This window comes from Hyperoodon ampullatus (assembly GCF_949752795.1).
Source record: "Hyperoodon ampullatus genome assembly, chromosome: 11".
NCBI classification, from domain to species: domain Eukaryota; kingdom Metazoa; phylum Chordata; class Mammalia; order Artiodactyla; family Ziphiidae; genus Hyperoodon; species Hyperoodon ampullatus.
Window position 1 is genome coordinate 20,814,909 of NC_136924.1, and position 15,261 is coordinate 20,830,169.

The 15,261-nt window shown below is 37.1% G+C and overlaps 1 protein-coding gene across 1 annotated transcript in view; it reads left to right on the forward strand.

Annotated features, from left to right (window-relative positions):
• The window catches only part of CFAP54 (cilia and flagella associated protein 54), a gene marked incomplete at both ends in the record, with an annotated part of 308,135 nt that overhangs the window by 74,788 nt on the left and 218,086 nt on the right, over positions 1–15,261 (forward strand). Inside the window, 3 exons of the mRNA XM_079714797.1 lie at positions 10,176–10,352; positions 14,074–14,166; positions 14,428–14,613. Of these exons, the coding sequence (XP_079570923.1) occupies positions 10,176–10,352; positions 14,074–14,166; positions 14,428–14,613 (456 nt within the window). The remainder of the gene's footprint in view (positions 1–10,175; positions 10,353–14,073; positions 14,167–14,427; positions 14,614–15,261) is intronic.

The following is a 15,261-nucleotide window of genomic DNA, read 5'->3' on the forward strand; positions in this document are numbered from 1 at the left end:
CACTGTCTTAGGTGATCTAATTGCAAGAGTGCCAGGGGAATTCAGGAAGGGAATACCTAACCCAACAGTGGGGAATATTTGAAGAAACATCCAGAAAAAGTGACATGAAGTTGAATACTGAAAGACAGGCAGGAGTATCCAGAGAAAGAGAAAGACAAAAGTGGAAAGGACATGCAAGACAGAGAGAACAACCTGTGCAAAGGTCCTGAGGCTAGAAAGGTCATAGAGTGCTTGTGGTCCTAGAGGTCATTCAGTGTAACAGAAGCTTTGATGGAATGGCAAAGGGGAGGGAAGTGTTTGGAGAGGATGGTAAGAGGTGAGACCAGAGAGAAAGTAGAGTCTAGTTCGTAAGAAGTCTGAGGATTCTGGATAAACAGATGCTATCAGTGTTCAAGGTGGGGAAGTCTGTCCTGGCAGTATTAGGGGAGAGCCTCATTACATCAGAATTTCCAGCATCTGAATGAATTGAATTTGATGATGGTATAGTCCCAGCTGACCAGGCCAAGTGGTGTCTGATCTCTGCTGGAAGACTCCTGGGGTTCAGATCCATTTTCTCAGCAGATGCTTCTGCAGCCACTCGCTACTGCCTAGTGCTTGGAGGACTATTTCCATGGCAAGTAAAACGTATCTTTCTTTTAGAACTGTTTCTCTCAGGACTCATCTCATGGCCTCTCACAGTCCAGAGAGAGTAAAGCCTCTGGGATTTTCCCTTTTGTTTTATTATGATGCAATCTTGTCTTTATATTATCATAATATGCCCATTGCCCTGTTAGGTCTCTGTCTTTCTACCACTGTGACTGGGAACACATGGGAGATGTGAGAGGTCTGAAGTTTTCATGTTCTCCTTGTGTATCTTTTCCTTCTATTTCTTAAGTGAAACTATTTTAACTTAAGAAAAATTATAAGATCCTCTTAGACTCATGAGAGGCATTTAGAAGCTCTACTTTTTATGAGGAGCCCTCCATAAGAATTGTCACCAGCTGGGAAATGTTGAATATTTATTTAGAAGTCCTGAAATCCTCTATAGCCACCTCTGCTCCTCCGTGGCAATTCTTCATGCTAGTGTTAAAGCTTAATGATCAGTCCTCAGGGTACTCTCATAAACAACCATGTTACGGCTCAAATAATTGCCGAAGTTTCTTCCCTTAAAGAAGACAAATAAATTTCATTCCCTTGGCAATCATTTTCTTTTGGGCTATGTTACAGCATGCTTTACATTATCACGGTCTGGTAATAAAATTATCCACAAATCAGTATTTGATGTGTCACCTGATACCATAAAAAAGATTTGAAAAGCCTGGGTCTTTGCAGAACCCTTAAATAATTCATACCCTGTTTTGGTTTTTCAGAAGTTTCCCGACCTTGTGGAGATGGATACTCTCATCAGGTGTCTGTTTTATTCCAAGTCCATTAAAGGTGGACTAGCTTGTTGCCACGGATGAGGGACAAACCTTTGATAAGAACCCGTTAGCCTTCCAAAAGAGATGGCTGGCTTTTCTTCTTGATTGTGGGGCTTTATTTTTCTCATTTTCCTGTCTCAGTTATTTGACTTCTGGAAGTCCATATTGGCATTTTACACATTATACCTCAGATTTATTTTAATGGATTGCACCTAGAATCAGCCTGAGATGTCCCTGATTTTCTACTTCTGATAAATAGAGGAATCAGCATATGGCTTATGATCATCACTCCTAGTTCACTTCAGAGTCCAGCAGCCCAACATTCACCATCTTTGCAGAGCAATTCCTCACTGGGAAGAGGCAGGAATACTCCTCAATCCAGGTGCTAAGGGTACCAGGGCAGGGTTGTATACTGTTGTTTTCTGTCCAACATTTATTTCCCTCTTCCAAACATCACCTTTGGAGGAATTTCTTCTTCCCCACTAGAAGAAATCAGGTAGGACTTTTCAGGGCCTCTCTTCTCTGCCAGCCAAGAGGAGGACTGGTGATGCAAGCTAGGCTGATTGGTTGCTCCCTCCTTAGAATCTGAATCTTGAACAGAGGGATAAAAAGACAAAAAGTAGTTGGCATTCATTCATTCCAATGCCTGTGTCCTGATTAGACTATGTTAGTTGTGTTCTGTAGACCCTCTTGCCTCTCCGGACCTGCTGTGCTCCAAGCCTCATGTTGCTGTTGCTTCTGTTGCAAAGAGCCCTAACTGATGCATCTAGTGTTCCCCTAGGACTATATGTTGAAACTTAAATCAATAATTGACATGATTTTAGCAGTTCCGAAATCCAGTCATAATGCTTCAACTCTAAGCAAAGGAGCATTATAGATTAGCGGATTATTTTTTATAATCAACACAGAATCTAATTTTATGGTCCTAATTTGAAACCAGAACTCATGAAGAAGCCTAGGCCGGGCTTCCCTGGTGGCACAGTGGTTGAGAGTCCGCCTGCCGATGCAGGGGACACGGGTTCGTGCCCTGGTCCGGGAGAATCCCACGTGCCGCGGAGCGGCTGGGCCTGTGAGCCATGACTGCTGAGCCTGCGTGTCCGGAGCCTGTGCTCCGCAGCTGGAGAGGCCACAGCAGTGAGAGGCCCGCGTACCAGAAAAAAAGAAAAAAAAAAAAAAAAAAAGAAGCCCAGGCCACTAGAAGTTCTCATCACTCCTGGCTCTAATACTTCCTGAATTTACATCTTGATGGCCCCTAAATACCATTGTATTAACTATGTTAGCAGTAATTGGATTACCAAGTGAAATGATTTTTCCAATTTTTTAACATTTTAGTCAAATTAATTCTATTTGCTTTTTTTAGGAAAAATATATGTAAGCCAATATTCTCTAGAGATCTTCTCAGTTCTTTTTAATTGTTCCATGCTGAAGTCTTCCTCATAAAGAGTAAAACCCTTTTTGATTCTAACCCCCCTCTTTTGAGGTCATGTTTTGACCTGCAGTCTTCAAACTACTGACAGAGATTTTAGAATATTTACATTTTAGGATTTTTTTCTTTTAAATATTTTGACATTATTGCATAGAAAACTTCATCTCTGGTTGCCTCTCCATGCTTCTTTTTAACTTCACTTTGTATTAAGACAAGAAATCATAATGGTTAGGAGTATAAGGGTCTTGGATTCGAGTTTTGGTACTGCCACTGACTAGCTGTATGACCAAGGTCAAGTTACCCATGCTCTGTTGTTTTAATTTCTTCATCTGTAAAATGGGTGTTTTTGGGAAGATTCAATGAAATGATGCCTATAAAATGCTTAGCATTTGGCATAGAATAAGCAGTCAATAAATGTTAGCCATTATTATTACTACATTTTATCTTCTAATTTAAGCACTCTGGAATATTCTATTTTGTCATATCAGTATGATTTTTGGTGCTTTAGATATATTTTCTCTATCAAACTACACATTTCTTTCTGTCTTTTCTCTTAGATCTTATAAAGCGTATATTTTATTCTCAGCAATATTCTTTGCCAGGATTCTTGGATATGACAACCTACTTTTCACCTTCTTCTGAAATGTACATAATATTGTTGAGAACCCAGAATATACCTCGGGAGATCTACTATATGAGTAATAGATATGGTACTTTATCATTCCAGTCTTGTGATAGTTGTTTAGGTGTGTCCTAATTACGGCCTTCCAGATTGCATTACATCTTTCTGCAAGTGTTTTGCTGCACTGTGGATGTTATGTCATTTTCAAATGTATTTAATGTCAATCTGTCATCATAAGCCTTGAGTAACTTGTAAAAAGAGGCAGGTCACACATTCTCTAGTGGAAACCATAGGCAGAGAGATTTGCATTCAGACAATAGTACTTTGGACTTCAGTACTATTGTTTTGTGGCAATAAAACAATATGTTTTCTAAAAAATTGAAGTGTAGTTGCTTACAATATTATATGTTACAGGTGTACAATATAGTGATCCACAACTTTGAAAGGTTATACTCCATTTATAGTTATTATAAAGTATTGGCTTTATTCCCTGTGTTGTACAATATATCCTTGTAGCTTGTTTTATTTTATTTTAATTAAAAAATATTTTATTGGAGTATAGTGACTTACAATGTTATGTTAGTTTCAGGTGTACAGCAAAATGAACCAGTTATTCATATACATATATCTACTCTTTTTTAGATTCTTTTCCCATATAGGTCATCACAGAGTATTAGTAGAGTTCCCCGTGCTATACAGTAGGTCCTTATTAGTTATCTATTTTATATATAATAGTGTGTATATGTCAATCCCAATCTCCCAATTTATCCCTCCCCCCGCTTTCCCCCCGGTAACCGTAAGTTTTCTATATCTGTGACTCTATTTCTGTTTTCTAGATCAGTTCATTTGTACCCTTGTTTTTAGATTCCACACATAAGTGATATTACATGATATTTGCCTTTCTCTATCTGACTTACTTCACTCAGTATGACAATATCTGGGTCCATCCATGTTGCTGCAAATGGCATTATTTCATTCTTTTTTATGGCTGAGTAAATTCCATTGTATATATGTACCACATCTTCTTTATCCATTCTTCTATCAGTGGACATTTAAGTTGCTTCCATGTCTGGCGATTGTAAATAGTGCTGCAATGAACATCAGGGTGCATGTGTCTTTTTGAATTATGGTTTTCTGCAGATATACGCCCAGGAGTGGGCTTACTGGATCATATGGTAAGCAACTGACCAAGGATTAATCTCCAAAGTATACAAGCAGCTCATGCAGCTCAATATCAAAAAAACAAACAACCCAATCCAAAGATGGGCAGAAGATCTAAATAGACATTTCTCTAAAGTAGACATACAGATTGCCAACAAACACATGAAAAGATGCTCAACATCACTAATCATTAGAGAAATGTAAATCAAAACCACAATGAGGGGGGCTTCCCTGGTGGCGCAGTGGTTGAGAGTCTGCCTGCCGATGCAGGGGACACGGGTTCGTGCTCCGGTCCGGGAAGATCCCACATGCCGCGGAGCAGCTGGGTCTGTGAGCCATGGCCGCTGGGCCTGCGTGTCCGGAGCCTGTGCTCCACAACGGGAGAGGCCACAACAGTGAGAGGCCCGCGTACAGCAAAAAACAAACAAAAACAAAAACAAGAACCACAATGAGGTATCATCTCACACCGGTCAGAATGGCCATCATCAAAAAATCTACAAACAGTAAATGCTGGAGAGGGTGTGGAGAAAAGGGAACACTCCTGCACTGTTGGTGGGAATGTAAATTGATACAGCCACTATGGAGAACAGTATTGAGGTTCCTTAAAACACTACAAATAGAACTACCATATGACCCAGCAATCCCACTACTGGGCATATACCCTGAGAAAACCATAATTCAAAAAGAGTCGTGTACCACAATGTTCATTGCAGCTCTATTTACAATAGCCAGGACATGGAAACAACCTAAATGTCCATAGGAGATGAATGGATAAAGAAGATGTGGTACATATATACAATGGAATATTACTCAGCCATAAAAAGAAATGAAATTATTTGTAGTGAGGTGGATGGACCTAGAGACTGTCATACAGAGTGAAGTAAGTCAGAAAGAGAAAAACAAATACTGTATGCTAACGCACATATATGGAATCTAAAAAAACGGTACCAGTGAACCTAGGGGCAGGACAGGAATAAAGATACAGACATAGAGAATGGATTTGAGGACACGGGGAGGGGGAAGGGTAAGCTGAGACAAAGTTAGAGAGTAGCATTGACATATATGCACTGCCAAATGTAAAACAGATAGCTAGTGGGAAGCTGCTGCATAGCACAGGGAGATCAGCTCTATGCTTGAGAGGTGGGAAAGGGAGGGTGGGAGGGAAACTCAAGAGGGAGGAGATATGGGGATATATGTATACATATAGCTGATTTACTTTGTTATACAGCAGAAACTAGTATAACATTGTAAAGCAATTATACTCCAATAAAGATATGGAACAAACAAAACATGTTTTGTTAGACATACCAGGCAACATGTTGGCCGTGGATAGGCAAGTCACATCCATATTGATAATACTTTCTCTTTCACAATTAAGTAGAGCTGGTTTCATGCAAATTTTTCTATCTTGATTTTTTGGGCCTTCTTTTCTGGTGATATTTCCTCCTCCTACTTGAGGAACCCCCTTTTAAAAAACCCTAATCACTTTCTTTTCTTTAATTGAGGTATAATAGACAACATTGTATTCGTTTCAGGTGTACAACGTCATAATTCCATTTTTGTATATATTGCTAAGCAGTCACCACAAGTCTTGTTAACTTATGTTACTATGTATTCATACTATATTATTAACTTATGTAATTGTTGCCATACAGTTACACATGTTTTTGTGTGCTGAGACCGTTTGAGCTCTACACTTTTAGCAACTCCCATATACGCAATGCAGCATCAACTATACGCACCATGCTGTGCATCGTACCCCCATGACTTCTGCGGTTTATAACCGGGAGTTCGCACCTTTTGACCCCCTTCACCCAGGTTTGCCCACCCCCAGCTCCCTACCTTTGGCAAACACCGATGTGTTCTCTGCATCTGTGAGCTTGGTTTGTTTTGTTTTTTTTTGCGGTACACGGGCCTCTCACTGTCGTGGCCTCTCACTGTCGTGGCCTCTCCCGTTGCGGAGCACAGGCTCCGGACGCGCAGGCTCAGCGGCCACGGCTCACGGGCCCAGCCGCTCCGCGGCACGTGGGATCTTCCCGGACCGGGGCACGAACCCGTGTCCCCTGCATCGGCAGGCGGACTCTCAACCACGGCGCCACCAGGGAAGCCCGAGCTTAGTTTTTGTTTTTGTTTTTTTGTTGGATTCCACATATACGTGAGATCATATGGTGTTTATCTTTCTCTGTCTAGCTTCTTTCACTTATCATAATGCCCTCAAGATCCATCCATGTTGTTGCAAATGGCAAGATTTCATTTTTTTTAATGGCTGAATAAAATTCCGTTATTTATCCATCCATCTCACATTTTCTCTATCCATTCCTCCAGTGGTGCACATTTAGGTTATAAATGATGTTGCAGTGAACATGGGAGTGCATATATCTTTTTGAATTAGTATACTAATCACTTTCTTATAAGTGGAATTTTATTAGCAGCTCAGTGATTTACCTCGCTAAGTTAGGATTTTAATTTCTAACTAGCATTAGGTCCACCTTGAGTTCTATTAGAGAACTTATCTGATTTACCTAAATCAAGGACTCTGTCTTAGACTTTTCTCTTGTTACCTTTCACTTAAAACTTTAATACGTTTATTAATCTATTTCAAATTGGACCATGGGATCTGAATTAGGGGGTCTCAAGTTAAAATTGGTCAAGACCCAATCAGGACGTTTTAGACATGATGTCTTAAAATGAATTATAGTAAAGATCCTCCTCCTCTTTTATAATTTCTTATGTCTTTCAGTCAAAACATATTTATTGAGCCCAAAGAGATAAAGCAGTGTCCTTGCCACCAAGGACAGTGCTTAATCAGTTTTAAGTGTCCCCTTCTCTTCAGTTTTTTGGAATAGTTTGAGAAGCATTGGCGTTAATTCTTTAAATTTCTGGCAGAATTTGCCACTGAAACCATCTGGTCCTGGACTTTTCTTTATTGGGAGGTTTTTGATTACTTATTCATTTCCTTCCTTGTTACTGGTCTGTTCGTATTTTGTTGCTTTATGATATTTCACTATTGGTAAGTTGTATGTTTCTAGGAATTTATCCATTTCTTCTAGGTTATTCAATTGTTGGCATATAATTGTTCATAGTAGTCTCTTATGATCCTTTGTATTTCTGTGGTAACAGTTGTCATGTCTCCTCTTTCATTTCTGATTTTATTCATATGAGTCATCTCTATTTTTTTATTAGTCTAGCTAAAAGTTTGTCAGTTTTGTTTGTCTTTAAAAAAAACGAGGTTTGGGCTTCCCTGGTGGTGCAGTGGTTGAGAGTCCGCCTGCCGATGCAGGGGACACAGGTTTGTGCCCCAGTCCGGGAGGATCCCACATGCCGCAGAGCGGCTGGGCCCGTGAGCCATGGCTGCTGAGCCTGCGCATCCGGAGCCTGTGCTCCGCAGCGGGAGAGGCCACAACAGTGAGAGGCCCACGTACCACAAAAACAAACAAACAAACAACAACAACAACAACAACAACAACAAAACCAAAAAAACCCGAGGTTTTATTTCAGTTGAGCTTTTCTATTGTCTTTATGGTCTCTGTTTCCCCTCTGATCTTTGTTATTCCTTCTACTAACTTTGGACTTAGGTTTTTTGTTCTTCTTCTCATTCCTTGAGGTGTGAAGTTAGATTGTTTATTTGATATCTTTCTTTGTTCTTAAGGTGGACATTTTCACTAAAAACTTCCCTCTTAGAACTACTTTTGCTGCATCCTATAAATTTTAGTATGTTGTGTTTTCATTTTCATTAGTCTTATGATACTTTTTGACTTCTCTTTCGATTTCTTTTTAATTAATATTGAATCTTAAAAACTGTTCAAATATCTTTTTTGGCCATTGAGACTGTAGTCATATTTTTCTCATTTGATTTATGGATAAATTAAATTATATCCTTAGACTTCCTAATATTAAATCATCCTTTTATTCCTGGGAGAGAGACAATATAATTACAGTACATTATTCCTGTAACATATTGTTAGATCAGTGTATTAGTATTTTATTTAGGATGTTTACATTTATATTTGTAAGGAGATTTCTCTATGTTTTTAAGTGCAGTCATTTTTTCAGGTTTTGGTATCAAAGCTATAATAATTTTAGAATATTCTTTGAGGAGCTTTCTCTGTAGTTAGAAATTTAAAAAATGGCATAGGAATTAATCAGTTCATTGAGATTCAAAATATTTTTTAAAATAGTATTATTTGAGACTGACACTTGTGGGAAAGTCTTTTGGGATATCTTTTTTGGATATCTTTCCCAGTTTCTTTCATCATTATTCCTGTGTTCAGGTTTTTCTTCTTGAGTCAGTTTTTGTATTTTCATCTCCAGTGATCAGGGATGCTGTGTATCTTTTCATGTGCTCACTGGCCATTTGTGTATCTTCTTTGGAGAAATGTCTATTCAAACCCCTTGTTCGTTTTTTAATGGGGTTGTCTTTTTATTATTGATTTGTAACGGTTCTTTATATATTCTGAATACACGTCCTTTATCAGATATATGATTTGCAAATATTTTGTCCCATTCTGTCAGTTGTCTTTATTTTTTTTGATGGTATCATTTGAAGTTTTAAATTTTGATGAATTTCAGTTTACCTACTTTTTCTTTTGTTGGTGTGCTTTTGGTGTCATATCTAAGAAACCATTGTCTAACTCAAGGCTGTGAAGAAATTTACTCCTATATTTTCATCTAAGAATTTTATAATTTTAGCTCTTACATTTGGGTCTGTGATTCATTTTGAGTTAACTATTTGTATATAATGTGATGTATGGGTCTCACTTTCTTCTTTTGCAGGTGGATGTCTAATTGTCCTAGCACTGTTTGTTGGAAAGGCTGTTCTATTTTCTATCATTCAATTTTAATCTTTACTTGGGTTTTGGCGTTAGTGCTCAGAGTCTTTGCTTTTTAATTTTATGTAAAAGAGGATTTAACTCATTTACATACATTATTATTGGTGTTATAGTTAGCCTTACTATATTTATTTTGAAATATTATTTAGATTTTCTGATTTTTATGTTTTTTTGTTTCATGTGATATCACTAAATGTGTAACCTTTTAAAAAGGTGATTGCCTTTCCTTTAGGTTTATAGAATAAGTACTTTTGTATATTTTATTTGTTTTTGCTTATAGTGAGAAACCATCAATAATTTGGTTTTAAATAATTTTATAAACCACATATACCAATAGTCATTACTTGAGAGTCACATTTCAAGTTGCATTGAGTGTAGGTGTATAGTTCATAAGTATCAATGCAGATAATTTTGTTATGAAATTTTTAAGGACAATGAAATATGGCAGATATTCAGAGGGTTTGATTTGAAAATGAAATATATTAATGTATGATAATAATGATAAACATGTTAGACATATAAATATAATGTCATTGCCTTAATAGCTATTTTTTACTTGGCCTTATTTAGTAGCTATTTTTTACTTCTGGAAAATCATTCAGTACTTGAAATATGTATACCACTGAGCCTCAAAAAATACATATATCAAGATAATGTTTAACATCACCAGAATTCTCCAAATACAATGAAGTTCAGGCTCTTGAAATGTGTTTTCCTATTTTCACACTTTATTATAGGAAGCATATTCTTTAATTGAGAAGACCGAAGCAGAACAAAGTGTACTGTATTCATATCAGAAATATGTGGAAATTGACAAAAGAAAGAAAAGCAGAGTCCCTCCTCCACCCATCCTGCTAGCCCGAACTCATTGTTCTGTGACATTAAAACCTGCTCCATTTATTTCTGATGTTAAGGTATGTTGTCTGTTATGATCTTTACCTCACAGAAAGCAACGTAAGTACTTTTATGACTATAATGATGGATACTTTTATTGCCTTTAGGGCTTGAATAATCTTATTTATTAATATAAACACTGAACACTGGGATTAGTATTCCAGTGTCTTAACTATCCGTAGTTTCTTCATGACCCTTTTGCCTTTATGCTGTTTCCCTTTTGGCTCCTTATAGCTTCGCTATAAGAAACTTACTCCTGTATTGCTACACCCAGATATATAGTAAGGAGAAATGAGAGAGAAGCATTTCGAAGTATCTTCCTCACCATGACACAGTCATATGCTGACATCCTAGTGTGCTCAACTTCGAGAAGTTTTCCTTGAAATGGAATCAGGCATTTGAAGGGGATAGAAGTTACTCTGAGAGCCAATGATGAAGATAAGAAAATTTGGGGGTGGTGAATTTAGAGACTCTTCTGAAAGTTCTTCTGCGTTAATGGGGATTCTTGTAATGCAAACAAATGATAATTCCAACCGCATTATAAGTCATAACTCTTTATGTATTTATTGAGGCTCTTTCTCCCAGCCCCAGTGCCTTGGAACTTAGCCTAAATGGGACTGTTATTTGAGATTTAGTTTCCTCATAAGCATTTGGTTCCACCTAATTTATATTTTAAATATTACATTTTCCTCTTTTGGGTGATGAACACATGCTCTTTGGTGTTGTAGAAAAAACAAAGTTGTTTCTTTGATTATTCTTAGGATGTTCTGCTTGAACTTAAATACATCGTCTTGATATAGTGGAAAGGGCATGGGCTTTGAAGTCAGACAAATACAGATTTAAAATTCTAGCTCTACCCCAGCAGTATGACCTTATGAAATCTAAATATACTTTCTGAGGGTTTTTTAAAAATTTGATTTTGTTATCTTTTCACTTGTAAAATGTTTCTTCTGTGAAAATTAAATGAGATATTATAGCATATTCTTGGCATATTAACCTATGTCCTTCCATCCCTTGTATTCAACATATGTATAAAGTTAGCTAAAATCAGTTAATGAGGTTATACACTGTGATTATATTATCTGATGATTTTTTTTCATAAATTCTGTCCAATGAGCATTATTGAGTGTCTGCTATCTGTCAAGCTCTATGTGAGGTAATGTATAAAAATAAACACAAATAAAGCATGGTTCCATATTTTGGGAAGCTTCAGGCTAATGGGAGGTGGACATCAGTGAGAAGTAATACCACCTTCATAATGCCTTATAATTGGAGGAATAGAAGCAACATTCATCCTAACTGCTATAATAAATGCATTATTGCAGTTGCTAGTAGTTTTAAAATTCAACTTTGGATTTTGGGGATCTGTTTAAGAATAAGGATCACTGACTTTGGAAATTCAGTACAGAACTAAGACTGGATGATTTGCCGAGAGTTTTCATTTGTTTTTACTTGAATGTTTTGATTTATTTAACCAGGTTCTTATTTTTTATGTATCTCAAATTAGTGACTAGTTTATTTCATAATGCTTATTAATAGGAAGACATAAGCATCCCATACTTGACCTGTACTTGTAGGACTTGTCACTCAGCACATGATGTGAAGTTGATGTATATTATATTTTGGTAAAGTTGTGTGCTCCTGGAAATTCTACCTTCTGTTACCCACTCCACAGCACTAGATGGTGCTATGGACTTAAATACCTTTTCTAGTTTGAGATTTCAGCCATCTTTTGTTTTATCAAAACCTCTTGTTAAGGCATTTGTTGCATTAACATCTGTTTTAATGGTTGAAAATGCCAGTGTTATTTGTAAACTTTTACTTCCAAAGTTAGCGGTGGTTTGTCCATGGTGTCGTTTCTCTTACATAGACTCTAAGGACACAGTCTTCTAATAGTTTCACAAACTAAGATGTTTTCATCTGTGGAACAGAATAGAAATATAAAGCCTGCTTGTAAAAATGCTTTTAGAGAATATTTACCCTTCAAATTCTGGATTGTATGTAGAGCTTAACTTAGAGCAATAATGATCTAAGTCAGGGGTCTGCAACCCCTGGGTCACGGACTGGTACTGGTCTGCGGCCTGTTAGGAGCTGGGCCGCACAGCAGGAGGTGAGTGGCGAGCGAGCGAAGCTTCATCTGCTGCTCCCCATCGCTCCCTATTGCTAGCATTACCGCCGGTACCATCACCACACCGCCGCCCCCGCCCCACCCCGGTCTGTGGAAAAATTGTCTTCCACAAAACCGGTCCCTGGCGCCATAAAGGGGGGGGACTACTGATCTAAGTCATAAAACACCATCTTTCTCCCTTCCCCCTCCCTGCCCCATGGTACTCTTTTTGTATGAAAAATCAAGGAAAGGTAGTTTCTAAATTTTTCTGAGATTCAGCTGAGTTTTTTTCTCCTGGCCTCCAGCTTCCAAGTTCCTTCAACATTCTCTTTGTCCTCGAAATTCTGCCTTTCCTAATGCTCTGTAATCGCCTGAGAAATTTTCTTTGGAAACACACAAGTTCGGCTATTTGTACCAGACAGTCTTATTCATTGAGACTAGGCAGGCTTAGGTATATGTAATTTTTAAAAATGGTTGATTCTGTACAAACTGTATTTTAAAAAATGATTCTTGTGCATAGCCAGAGTTGAGAACTACTTGTGCAGACAAGATACAATGAGGATTTTTCCATTGACCCAGAGGAAGAAATAGCGGGCTAAGCTGTAAGAGGCAGTCGCTTCTTAGAGACAATTACATTTACCTTATTTTCCATTTTAGGAGTTGAGATGTTGTGAGATGGAGCCTTTGGGAAAAGGGAATGCCACAGTGATGACAACCCTTCCATCACTAATCCCTGGACAGTATGGCTCCTAATAATGCTTTTCCCTAGGTATCAACTCTCTCCCTTACCCCCTACAGTGAGAATAGTGCATTACCATGAGGAATCTCCATTATTTTGACATCTTGGCAAAAAGACCATTGTCTAACCATTTAATCAAGTTTAAGTTTGATTGTTTCTGTGTAATTTGCATTTTGCTTTTGGTTTACATCTGTATTTAAGAATTGTCAAAATAATATCATGTTTCAGAAAATGTATAAACTAGAGAAAAAAAATTATCCGTAATCTTACCGTTTTATCATCCGAACTCTACTACTATTCTTATTTAGGAACATTTTCTTCCAGGCTTTTTCATATGTATTTTTACATTTTACTTAAAATACTACAGGTTAGTATCTTGCTTTTTTTAGTACCTGATTTTTGTCCCATATTATTAAATAAAATATGAAAATCATTTCGGAGTAGGTCTTTTTTTTCATCAAGATGATATGATGTCATCTTTGGAGTCTCTCCCTGCCACTGTCTGATCTTGGGCAAGTTATTGAACATCTCTGCATCTCCATCTTTTGTAAAGCAAAATGGCAATAGAAATCCTATCTCATAGGGATGTTTCAAATATGAGAAAGTATGTGTAAATTTCCTAACAATGCTTAACACATAGGAACTGCTCACTTAATAGTAGTTAAAAATAATTAATAATGAATAATATTTTAGTCTTGGTGGTCCTAGGTAAACTATATTTGTCTTTTTTAAAGAGTAAATCTAAATATTTTTATAAACTTAGGTTTCATGTTTTAAAACTTGAATAGTTATATTTTTATGTAGAAAAGTATTCCTTTTGCCACATCATGATAAAAGAAATTGAGTGCTTTGTTAAACAGACAACAGATGACGGGCTCATCTCTCTCCGTGGCAGGTCTCCTGGTACTGCATTTTGGGTTGCAAAGCAGAAGGGAGCTATGGAAAAGTAAGACTGAACAATAATCATCTCCCAAACTCAGGAGAAGCGGTACGTCGAATTAAAAAAAACCTCTGAATGTCAGGAAATCTTACCAAAAGTCTCATTAATGACAATTGAGTGTTGTTCATTTTTTTCCTTTATGTAGTCATTATTTCAGTGAATTTGTCTAATTTCATCTTGAGTCATAACTAAAATCCAACAGTAAATGAAAAAGGTTTTTTTCCCTTAACATAAAGAGGTCACTTAATTATATATTTAAAGACCCATTTAATTTTCCATGCATAACTTGAAATATGTTTTTGTTAATAGATACCAGCTGATGGCAAAAGCATTTTTGAAGTAAAAGGTTTAGAAACCAATGAAAAATATATCTTTGCAATTGCTGCTTATTGTTCTAATGGAAAGCTTATTGGTGATGCTATTGGGGAGACGACTAAACCAATTCTGGTTTACCCACCTCTTTCTGCTGTTACTGCTCGGATGTTATTAACACAGGTAGAAAAGATTTCTTCTAATTTTTTCCTCTGTTTTTTCCCGTTAAGCAGATACTAAGTAATTTCTGGTGAAAAAACAGTCACAGCAGATATTCTAAAGCCCCTGTAATATATATTTTCCATGATTGCAGTTTAGTCTCATAAAATATAAATCATTCCTTCTTGTATTCATGAGTTTGCTTTTTACAATAACACTTTTTTCCTGGATTTTAAATGCAACACACATTGATTTTAGAAATTTTGGAAATAAATGTTATCTGTTTTCCTGTCATCCAGAGTAGCAGTTCTTAAGCTGAAGCAGTTTTGGCCTCTGGAGGGACATATATTTCAATGTCTGGAGACATTTTTGGTAGTCACAATCTAGAGGAGTGCTGCTGGCATCTAGAGGGTAGAGGTCAGGGATGCTGATAAGCACCCTACAATGGAAAGGACAGCACCCCTCCCCCAGCAAAGTGTTATCCGGTCCAAAATGTCAACAGTGCGAAGGTTGAGCAACCCTGATCCAGAGATATCCTTTTCTTTGTGTGTGTATGTATACATACACACATATATATGTCTATACACAATATGTACATAGACATATATACACATATGTATGTGAATTTATGTATAATATATAATTTTAGTCATAGTGTACATATTATTTTAC